The sequence below is a fragment of the Suricata suricatta genome, chromosome 2 (assembly GCF_006229205.1).
Source record: "Suricata suricatta isolate VVHF042 chromosome 2, meerkat_22Aug2017_6uvM2_HiC, whole genome shotgun sequence".
Taxonomy (NCBI): Eukaryota; Metazoa; Chordata; class Mammalia; order Carnivora; family Herpestidae; genus Suricata; species Suricata suricatta.
Window position 1 is genome coordinate 78,552,125 of NC_043701.1, and position 11,415 is coordinate 78,563,539.

At 42.7% G+C, this 11,415-nt stretch overlaps 1 protein-coding gene across 3 annotated transcripts in view; it reads right to left on the reverse strand.

Annotated features, from left to right (window-relative positions):
• Positions 1-9,733, reverse strand: part of LOC115282771 (protein lifeguard 1-like) — a 37,543-nt gene extending 27,810 nt beyond the window's left edge. For all 3 annotated transcript variants that reach the window (XR_003904736.1, XM_029928952.1, XM_029928941.1), the window contains exons 1-3: positions 9,643-9,733; positions 9,369-9,502; positions 5,655-5,923 (exon numbers count right to left, since the gene is read on the reverse strand). Coding sequence is in view for 2 of the 3 variants with exons in the window: in XM_029928952.1 (XP_029784812.1) it covers positions 5,655-5,923; positions 9,369-9,370 (271 nt within the window). In the remaining variant the exon portion in view is untranslated. The remainder of the gene's footprint in view (positions 1-5,654; positions 5,924-9,368; positions 9,503-9,642) is intronic.
• Between the last annotated feature and the right edge of the window lie 1,682 nt (positions 9,734-11,415).

Sequence of the window (11,415 nt, forward strand, 5' to 3'; positions counted from 1 at the left end):
GGGGGGGATGGTCATGGAGAGGGGCACTTGTGGGGAAGAGCACTGGGTGTTATATGGAAACCAACTTGGTAATAAATTATTAATAAAAAAAAGAAAAAAAGAAAATAAAAATAAACTCAAAATGGATGAAAGACCTCAATGTAAGACAGGAAGCCATCAAAATCCTCAAGGAGAAGGCAGGCAGAAACCTCTTTGACCTTGGCTGCAGCAACACATGTCCAGAGGAAAGGGAAACAAAAGCAAAAATGAACCATCAGGACCTCATCAAAATAAAAACCTTCTGCACAGTGAAGGAAACAATCAGCAAGACCAAAAAGCAACCGACAGAATGGGAGGAGATATTTGCAAAGGACATATCAGATAAAGTGTTAGTATCTAAAATCTGTAAAGAACTTATCAAACTTAACACCCAAAAAAACAAATAATCCAGTGAAGAAATGGGCAAAAGACATGAATAAACACTTCTCCAAAGAAGACATTCAGATGGCCAACTAGCACATGAATAAATGCCCAACATCACTCATCATCAGGGAAATACAAATCAAAACCATAAGGAGATGCCACCTCACATCCATCAGAATGGCTAACACTAACAACTCAGGCAACAACAGATGTTGGCAAGGATGCAAAGAAAGAGGATCTCTTTTGCACTGCGGGTAGGAATGCAGACTGGTGCAGCCACTCTGGAAAACAGTATGGAGCTTCCTCAAAAAATTAAAAATAGAACTACCCTATGACCCAGCAATTGCACTATGAAGTATTTACCCAAGGGATACAGGTGTGCTGTTTTGAAAGAGTACATGTACCCCAATGTTTATAGCAGCACTATCAACAATAACCAAAGAATGGAAAGAGCCCAAACGTCCAACGATGGATGAACAAATAAAGAAGATATGGTGTATATGCATATATATGCAATGGAGTATTACTCAACAGTCAAAAAGAATGAAGTCTTGCCATTAGCAACTACATGAATGGAACTAGAGGGTATTATGCTAAGTGAAAAGAGTCAGTGAAAGAAATATCATATGACTTCAGTCATATGAGGACTTTAAGATACAAATCAGATGAACATAAGGGAAGCAAAAATAATATAAAAAACAGGGAGGGGGAGAAAACATAAGAGACTCTTAAATATGGAGAACAGAGGGCTACTGGAGGGGCTGTGGGAGAGAGGATGGGCTAAATGGTAAGGGACAGTAAGGAATCTACTCCTGAAATCACTGCTGCACTACAAGCTAACTAACTTGGATATAAATTAAAAAAAAAATTTTTTTAAGTAAAAATGGAATTGTAGAGGTGCTTGGATGGCTCAGTCAGTTAAGTGGCCTACTTCAGCTCTGGTCGTGATCTCATGGTTTGTGAGTTTGAGCCCCACATCAGGCTCTGTGACAGCTCAGAGTCTGGAGCCTGTTTCAGATTCTGTGTCTCCTTCTCTCTCTGCCCCTCCCCTGCTTGTGCTTTGTCTCTTTCTCTCCCAAAAATAAATAAAAATTAAAATGTGTTTAATAGAAATGTAATTCCCTCTTTTTTGATACTTAACAATAGAATATTTCTTCTGGTTTTTTAGAGCATGGGAAAAGGACAGATAGTTTAGAGTCAGCAAATGTAATAACCACAAAAATACAGCTCTGCAGAACTTGTGGAAAATATTCCATTTGGATTGTTAGAGGTGTTTTATTGGAGATCTGAGGGTTTATCCACAGAAGTCCCAAAAACGAAAGACAAACTCAGGAATTTAATTTCTTATAATGCACACCCTGTCCTTTGGACCACAAGTGATCTGAAAAGTTTCTGAACATCGTGGGCCATTATTAGGGTTTCCGCTCCCCCAAGCATAAAGAACGGAGCACTGGGAGGTATCCGAGCTTTGAGTAGCAAGGGTGGTTAGCCCTTGGAGATGGACATAGGCTACCCTGAAGTTTGCAGAGATTTCCTACCACTTTTCTTGCCAGCCAGCCTGCCTTCAGCAACAACCTTCCTTTCTACTTGAGCAGACACCTGGTAAAACGAGGGATTACAAGACCAAGGGGTTCCCAGTCTCATGCCAAAGCAGAATGCAGAGCAGGTTGGCATTTCCTTTTGCTGACTTCCTACTGCACAACTTTTTCTGGAGCCCTCTAAATATGGTGCCGGGGATGACAATGAAGGGTTTGCAGCTTTCTCTCAACTGTAAAAGGAGAAAAAAAACCAGAGAATGCTGCTTAAAGATGATTTATGGGACTGTCAACTGTGCCACTTTGTTGGCCAGTTTCTATACACAGAAAGGATGACAACAAAGAAATGGGACTGAACTATCTTAGTCAAAATACCAAAACATATGTGCCCAAATGTGGGCTGCCAACATTTAAGTATTCGTTTAGTCAACATTTATTTCACATCTTTGTCTCAGGGACTGGGAAAGAATATTTTTTAAATTTTTTTATTAATTTTTTAACTAATTTTATTTTTGAGAGAGAGAGAGAGAGAGACAGAGTGTGAGCAGGGGAGGGACAGAGAGGGAGGGAGACACTGAATCTGAAGCAGGCTCCAGCCGGCAGCACAGAGCCTGACGCTGGGCTCGAACTCATGAACCATGAGACCATGACCTGAGCCAAAGTGGGAACTTTACCTACGAAGCCACCCAGGCCCCCTGGGAATAAAGTTTAAATGTGGCCCATCCTTGTAAGACTAGATATGAGATCGGTAGAACAGACCTGACAGCCCAGAAATAATCCCTTATGTTTATGGTCAACTGATTTTTAACAAAATGTGCTGGAACAATGAATTCAAGCAAGAAAGAACAGTCTTTTCAACAAATGGAGCTGGGATGACTGGACACATACACACTAAAGTGTGAGCTTGGATCCTTTCCTCAGGTCACACACACACAAAAACTATTCATTTAAAATGGATGGAGAGGGGCCTGGGTGGCTCAGTTGGTTGAGCGTCCAACTCTTGATTTCAGCTCAGGCCATGATCTCACAGTCAGGTCCCTGAGTCCAAGCCTCATGCCGGGCTCTGCGATGTCAGCATGGAGCCTGCTTGGGATTCTCTCTCTCTGCCCCTCCCCCATTAGTTTGTTTTCTTTCTTTCTTTCTCTCTGTCTCTGTCTCTCTCTCTCTCTCTCCCCCCCCCCACTCACTCAAAATAAATATTTTCAAAAAATATATAAACAGTAAGAAGCATTGACAAGGACTTGGAATAAGAGAAACCCTCATACACTGCTGGTTGGAATGTAAAATGGTGCAGTCACTTTGGAAAAGTTAGGCAGTTCCTCAGAATGTTAAACATAGAGTTACCACATAGCCCAGAAGTCCCAGGTATCTACCCAAGAGAAATGAAGATTTATGTCTACACAAATGCTCAAATATGAATAGTGATCACAGCACTAATCATAATAACCAAAAAGTGGAAACAACCCAAATGTCTATCACCTGCAGGATAAAGAACCACAATGTGTTCTACCCAGGCGATAGAATACTATATGACCACAGAGGAGGACTGATCCATACTGCAACATGAGTGAACCCTGAACATATTATGCAAAGTGCAAGAAGGCAATCACAGAAGATTGTAGAATGTATGATTCCATTTATGTGACATATACAGAATGCACAAATTCATAGAGGCAGACAGCAGGTTAGTGGTTGTCAGAGGCCAGGAGGAAGATGGCATGGGGGGCACTGACTGCTAATGGATATAGGTTTCCTTTTGTGGTTGCACAACTCTATAAATATGCTAAAAACCATTGATTTGTACACTTAAGAGGGGTGAATCTTATGATATGTATAAAGCTGCTTTAAATAATTATAGCCCCCCAAGAGGGAGGGAGGCAAACCATGAGAGACTCTTGAATACTAAGAACAAACTGAGGACTGATGGGGGTAGGGGAGAAAGGAAGGGGGAAGATGGGCATGGAGGAAGGCACTTGATGGGATGAGCACTGGATATTACATGTAACCAACTTGACAATAAATATAAAAGAAAAAATAAAAAATTATAGCCCCTCAGCCCCATAACTCTTTTTTTAATGTTTTATTTTTGAGAGTGAGAGACAAAGCACGAGCAGGGGAGGGGCAGAGGGAGAGAGGGAGACACAGAATCTGAAGCAGGCTCCAGGCTCTGAGCTAGCTGTCAGCACAGAGCCTGACGTGGGGCTTGAATCCATGAACCGTGAAATCAGGACCTGAACCGAAGTTGGATGCTTGACCAACTGAGCCACCCAGGCACCCCTACCATAACTCTTAATCCATTACCCTGCTATACATTTCCTTTATTTCCATAATGCTATAATCTTTTTATATACCATATAATTTTTTTTTAAGTGAGAAAGGGACCAGCCTCTGCCCTCCAGGAGAGGCAGACACAAATAACTAACAATGGTGAGGAAGCTTCACATATGTTTTCAATATAACCCCTCATACCTGATTTCCTACCTGTTAAGTAATGCTACAACAACCCCATTCACAGGGCTGTTGTAAAGACTAAATGCAAAAATGTTCCTCTCGAACAACGCCTGGTGATGAAAGATTGGCACTTGTGGCAGAGGTGGCTGGTTGCTCGGTGACATCCATTTTCCCTGGCTTCATCCCTATCCACCCCAAATCTTGTTAAAGATGGCAATGGGCCCAAATGAAGAAAACATGGAGGTGGCCACGTAATCCTGATAGGGTCAATAACATGAGATTGGAAATTCATGAGTGTGGTTTCTGGGAAAGCCTCTCAAAAGAGGTCACATTTGGCTGACTCTCAGGACATCTACCCACAAATGGCACCTCTTGCAGTTATCAAGGCATTTCACCAGCCTTGGCCTTTACCCTTACTTTTCCCTAACTAGAAGGCTAGAGCTCCAAAAGGTATCTTTCCAGCCACAAGATGAGGGGTGAGGGCCACAGGGAGACAGCAATGGGATTTAAAGCTCACAGTCCACCTTTTTTTTTTAAATGTTTTATTTATTTTTGATAGAGAGAGAGAGAGACAGAGCATGAGAGGGGGAGGGGTAGAGAGAGGAGACACAGAACCAGAAGCAGGCTCCAGGCTCTGAGCTAGCTGTCAGCACAGAGCCCGACGCGGGGCTCGAACCCACGAACACGAGATCTGACCTGAGCCGAAGCCGGAGGCTCAACCGACTGAGCCACCCAGGCGCCCCCACAGTCCACCTTTAAGTTGTCTAGTCTCTAAAAAGGTCTAAGGGTGACAGGGTGATCACTGGGGACCTGCAGCATTTGCCTTGAACTGCCTACCTTCAAACTTTACATTTCATGAAAGATAAATTTATTTAAGCCATAGAGTTTTAGTTTCTTGTTACTCAGAGCTGAATGTATTTCCTATACAAAATGAATGTCTAGGGCATTGAATTAGTATGCTTTAAAACTTAAGCCAAGATCATGGCATCACCTTGTATGTAGGTAACAACATTCCACAGTCAATGAGTAATTCATATTTCCTAAGGGAACCACAAGCTATTCCCCACTATATGTTTGTAATGAACTTCTGAATGCCCTGGATAACTCTCGGGCCATCTATATCATGGCCCTACATCATGCTTCATAGTAAAGAATGACTAGGAAAAATTAAAGGCAAAGTTAAATCTTTCAACAGTCCACTCTGTGGAAACATTTTAAGAGAACATTTGCTTTGCTCTTCCAAAAAGTTAATTTCTTTATTCTTACCTCTGCGGATCGATGAATCTGAGAACAAATTGCTTATAGAATTGTTGACCTCTGGGGCGGGGTCCTCAGAAATTTGTACCACATAGGAATCCAGTCGCTCTTTAGTCTCTGAACGTGGTTCTTCTTGAGTTCTTTGTGACTCAGATGAAGATGAATTTGTGGAGTGACTAGACTTGGTCTGGATGTTACTATCTGCTGCTTTCCGAACCAGATGCTGATGATCTCCACAACTAAAGTCTATTGGTTCACTGACCTCCAAGTCCATTTTCCTGGAGGGGGAGAATTGTTATTCAAGTCCTTGTGCTCATGAACAACTACAACTTTAGCATCCTCATAACATTCAAGTGATTTTTTCCTTAATTTTAACTCCTTTAGTTCAGTATTTACTGAGTCAGTACTTAACAAATATTTATTGGATGAATGATGAACAAATACTTTTAAGATGAGGCCTATAGAGTAAAAAAAAAAATCACTTGCATTCTATTGTGAAGTTAATATGTTTATACATTCATTCAGCAAGGAGTTAATAATCTCCCTCTTATGCTCCAAGCGTGCAGCTGCCCCTCACCTCTGCCCTCAAAGAGCTTACATTTTGGAAGAGAAGATAAACAGTGACATAAAAGGCAAAATAAGCAGGATCAGGAACAGTGGAGGATATGAGAACTCCTAGTGAAAACTGGAGGAATATGCAGGAAGTATAAGAGGTTGTCAAAAGCTTCCAGAGAAAGTGAAGTTTAAGCCAAGGCTGGAAGATGAATAGGAGTAAGAGGTGGGGAAAGGCAGGGCAATCACCCTGGATCAGAACTGGAAGAAGCAGAGACGGCAGGTTCCAGAGCAGAATGAGGTTAGACAGAGGACTACTTAGAGCAGGACAGTGAGGGGCTGGCAAGCCAAATTCATCCTGGCTGTGGTGGGCAGAATTAGTGCCCTGCCCCCAAAGAGGTGCACATCCTCATCTCTGGGACTTGTGAATGCTACCTCACATGGCAAAAGAAACATTGCAGATGTGAGGAAGTTAAGGATTCTGAGGTAGGGATATTATCCCAGATTATCTGGGTGGATCCATTTGAATCACAAGTATCCATAGGATCATATTTTTTTAAGAGGGAGGCTGGAGGATCAGAGTCACAGGAGATGTGACCACAGGAGCAGAGGTCAGAGTAACAGAGTTGCTGGCTTTGAAGATGGAGGGAGGGGCCCCGAGCCAAGGAATGCAGGAGGCCTCTGGAAGTTCAAAAAGGCAAGGAATACACTTTTTTATTCTTCCCTAGCACCTCCAGAAAGGAATGCTGACACTTTGATTTTAGCCCAGTAAGACTGATTTTGGACTTCTGATTTGCTTGACTGTAAAATGATAAATTTGTATTGTTTTAAGGCATCATGTTTGTAGTGATTTGTTACAGCAGCCATAGACGACTAACACAATGAAGGATTACTGAAGGTTCTCCCGCAGGGCACCATGGGGATCTAACTAGAAAGGTTGCACTAGGCACAGTGTGGAGAAAGAGCCAGAATAAGCAAAGAGATTACAGTGGCTTTGCCACAGTGCTTTGGAGCAGAACACGCGTCTTAGAAAACCAGTACTAAATGAAGGAAAAATGACAAAGAAAAGTCACCCACCAATAACCTTAGGAGGGCGTGAAGACTCTGACAAGCCCGAGGCTGGCCTCCTGCCCCACAGACAGTCTGAGGAGACTGCTGAGCGAGCCAGGGCTTCAGCAGCTGTAGACCAACTGGGAATGGCAGAAACAGAAGGTCTGAACAGAGCACCATACTCTTGGACAGACAGACACCATTTTGTAAATACGGCCTTCTCAAATTAATCTCTAAGTTTTACAGAATTCATTGGGATTTATTTTTGCAGTACTTGAAAATGTTAACTCTAGAGTTCATCAGAAAGAGTAAATATAAGAATCATCAAGGAAAAAATTGAAAGAGAAGGATTATGGGGAGTTGGGGAGTAGTGATCTACCTTATCAAACACCAAAATATTATGAAGCTACAGAATTAAAAATGTGGTACCAGCATGTCAATAGATAAATGGAGTGGTGGGATAGAGGAGATACAAGAAATAAACCCATGTATATATGATTACTTAAGATTTGATTAAGGTGGCGTCTCAAAAAATTCTTTTTTAATGTTTATTTATTTTTTGCAAGACAGAGCCTGAGCAAGGGAGGGGCAGAGAAAAGGAGACACAGAATCCGAAGCAGGCTCCAGGCTCTGAGCTGTCAGCACAGAGCCCGATGTGGGTTCAAACTCACAACTATGAATCATGACCTGAGCCAAAGTCAGCCACTTAACTGACTGAGCCACCCAGGCGCCCTTAAGGTGGTGTTTCAAATTATTGTCCCATGGTGTTGGAACAATTAGCTATGCTTGGAAAACAAAGTTAAAAAACATTTCACATCTTTTACAAAAATGCGTTCCAGATGAATTAAAGATACTATTATATCTTGTAGAATATCTACAATCTTGTAGGATCTTGTAGAATATCTAATAGCCATAGATATTTTATAAGAAAATATCATTGAAAATCTTCATAGGCCTTTGGAAGAATGATATCTAAAAGAAAGGCTTGCCAAATCTGGGGTACAAAAACACTTTAAATATCATTGCAAAAAGATACCAATAAGTCTGAAATGCAAAATTATGAAATAAAATTTGCAATGTTTACTGTAAAAAGAAGTTTCTAGAAAGAAAGAGATGAGCAATTCAACAGAAAGATGAGAAAATAATATAAATAGGCAAATCATAAAGGAAAGTTAAGTGGTTAATGAATTTAAATATCTAAATATCTAATATCAAATATCTAAAGAAGTATAAGTAAAAACAACTGTGAATTTTTTTTTCATAAAAGACCTGTGAAAACTAGAAAGATAATTCTCAGAGTCATAAGGATGTGAAAAAAAAATGGATAACCAGGATCACATTACAACTTTTGGGGGTCCTACAGACATTAGCCTTTGGGGGTTCCCCTCCATAAAAAAATATTAAAATATACATTTTATGGCTGCACTGGTATAAAAAAAATACAATCCAGGCTGGGTTCATTGTATACTATTTATTCACTATTATTATTAAATTCATTTTTTTCCTGATTTTAAAAGAAATTAAAATTTTCCGTGACCCCTAAAAAGACAGTGGGCCCCAGACCGTGTGCCAGTGTGCCCAGTGGTGAAGTCAGCGCCGAAATAACCTCGCGGAGTTGGCAGCTGTGTCCCCTTTTTCTCCTGAGTAACTTGGCGGTGTCGGATTCAAAATGCACGTTACTTTAGACCCAACAATTACATTTTCAGGAAATTATCCCATAAAAATACTCGCACAAACAATGATACAGGTATAAGGAAGCTCAATACCTTATTCACTGTAACTGCCAAAAATTTTAAAATAGACTAAATATCAGTCATTAGGGAAACGGTTAAATTGATTTGGGCAAAGAAAAGGTAGATATATATGGATTCATGTCATAAGTTCGCTGCAGTACACTTTTGAATTATACACCACACACACGCACACACGCGCGCACACACACACACACACACACACACACACACACACACACACACACGCACACTTCCAGAGACTGAAGACATATACTACAAACTGTTAATAAGTTTATCTCCAATAGAGCAGAGTTGGGGAATACACTCTGAGTTGTATGAATTTTCATCAGGAGGACTTATTAATTACTAATAGAAAAAAGATATTTACATTTTGAAGAGAAAAAGGAAGAGTTCTCTGTCTTGAGGAAGCCGGGAGCTCCTCCAGGAAAGCCGACTCCCCGCACAACTGAGAGGCGCGGGAAGAGGCTTTGATACCGGAGGTGGTTTCCGCCCCCAGCAGGCCTGCAAATCAGAAGGCGGGGAGGCAACAAGAGTTTCAAACCACTTGAAAACAAAAACAAACTAACAAAAATCAAAGGCAGCTGAGCTCTCCTCATGAAACTACAGTCATCGGTGCCTTAGTCAGAGAACAAGGCATTCACCTGGTCCTCAGAAAGCCTTCCAGTCTCCTAAATCAGAGGTCATCCAAAGGACAGGCAGACCCTGGGGCTGAGAAGGGAAGTTCTGAGTGACAGTTAGGGGAGTGGCAGTTGGAGCCTCGGGTGGCCCAGTGTCCCTGCTGCCTAGGAGAGGGGCTCTGAGTCAAGTCTGTTCCCTGAGACTGATAGTGGTGTGCTGTGTGCTGAGTCTCAGTGAGGCCGTAGCCCTGAACCTCCAAAGCCAACTGCAGGTGAAGGAGAGTCCTAAAACCTTAGTCCCAGACCTCCAGGCACAGGGGTGGGAGCCATGGGACACAGGTACAACAAAGCGACTGCGTTAGGTTATGACATGGAAGGTGTGTCTGTGGTGGGAGGTGGACACCAGGACGCCTCTCCTGAGGAGGACAAAGGGAAAGGTCACCGAGAGTATCTGCCTGGGCTCTCCTCTCCTGCACCACCTCTGTCCCGTCCACAATCTCTCCCCCGAGTCTGTCATCAGTTGACAATTGGACAATTACATTTTCCCAAGGTTACATGTCAAGGCGGGGAGTAGAATTAATGCCTTGACCAATCTGGTCAAAAGAAATGCTTCCGCCTCCTCCTTCTCTTCCTTTCTTATTGGCCTCAGAATCAACATTCATCAATCGGGCACTTGCCAGAGGCAGAAGCTGTTCATAGTCTCACATGTATGCACTCACTGAAAGCTCACTGACCCTGTGAAGTTTCTGCTCTTATTGTCCTCCTTTGACAGGTAAGTAAGTGGGACTCAGGTGCTCTGCCCCAGAGATGTACAGGACAAAGGCACAAGTGGTCAAGGAGTTCCATGCTGCCCATATTCACCGAGACACAAAATGTGATGAATAGTATTCTCTTTGAAACCATCCTGTGATATAGTTTATGCAGCTGCTCTCTTTTTTTAAGACTTTTAATTAATGGACCATGCAACACCTAAATCATGCAAATTAGACTGCTTGTCGACACTGATAATTCCCTGGGGGAATTCAGCTTAATTCCCTTACTGTTAGCTTTAAGACCTTAGGAAGTATTTATTTCTCTCTTCAAAGCGCATGTGCGCTCCCCCTCTCTCTCTCTCTCTCTCTCTCTCTCTCTCTCTCTCACACACACACACACACACACACACACACACACACACACACACACACCATGAACAGAATTTTCTCAAGCATCCCCATAGGTACAAATTTTCTCTATGGGTAGCAACTGAACCCTTCCCCTGGGTCCAGCCTGGGTCTCTCTCTCTCTCTCTCTCTCTCTCTCTCTCTCTCTTTCTCCTCTCTCTTCCCTTTCTCCCCCTCCCCCCGCCCCCTCTCTCTGTTTCAGTCTCAGACCTCTCCTCTGGCACCTCAGGGAGCCCAGCCTGGCCAATTGCGGCTCTTGCTCTTACTGAGGCACCAGTTGAGGAAGCAGGGGATTGGGTCACAGCCTACACTGAGTTGCCTTTCGGAGCTCTTTTCTGCCACTCATTTCCCTCACCTTCTGACCTGACCCTCCACCCCTGACTGCATCACCTTCTCTGCCTGACACCACAGTTTGTCCCCACGCCACACCACCCTGTTACACTCCAGTACGTCTGCACAGGACTGATAGCTTTGCTGCTTGGCGAAGAAGCCCCCCCTTCTTGACTTAGAACTACAGGCCACGTACAAGAACTGATCAAATCTTCACACAGCCCTGAGGTGGGCAATACCATCCTTGCTTAACAGAAAAGGACCTGAACTACAGGAGGAGATACCCCTGCCAGTCCTTGAACTAGAC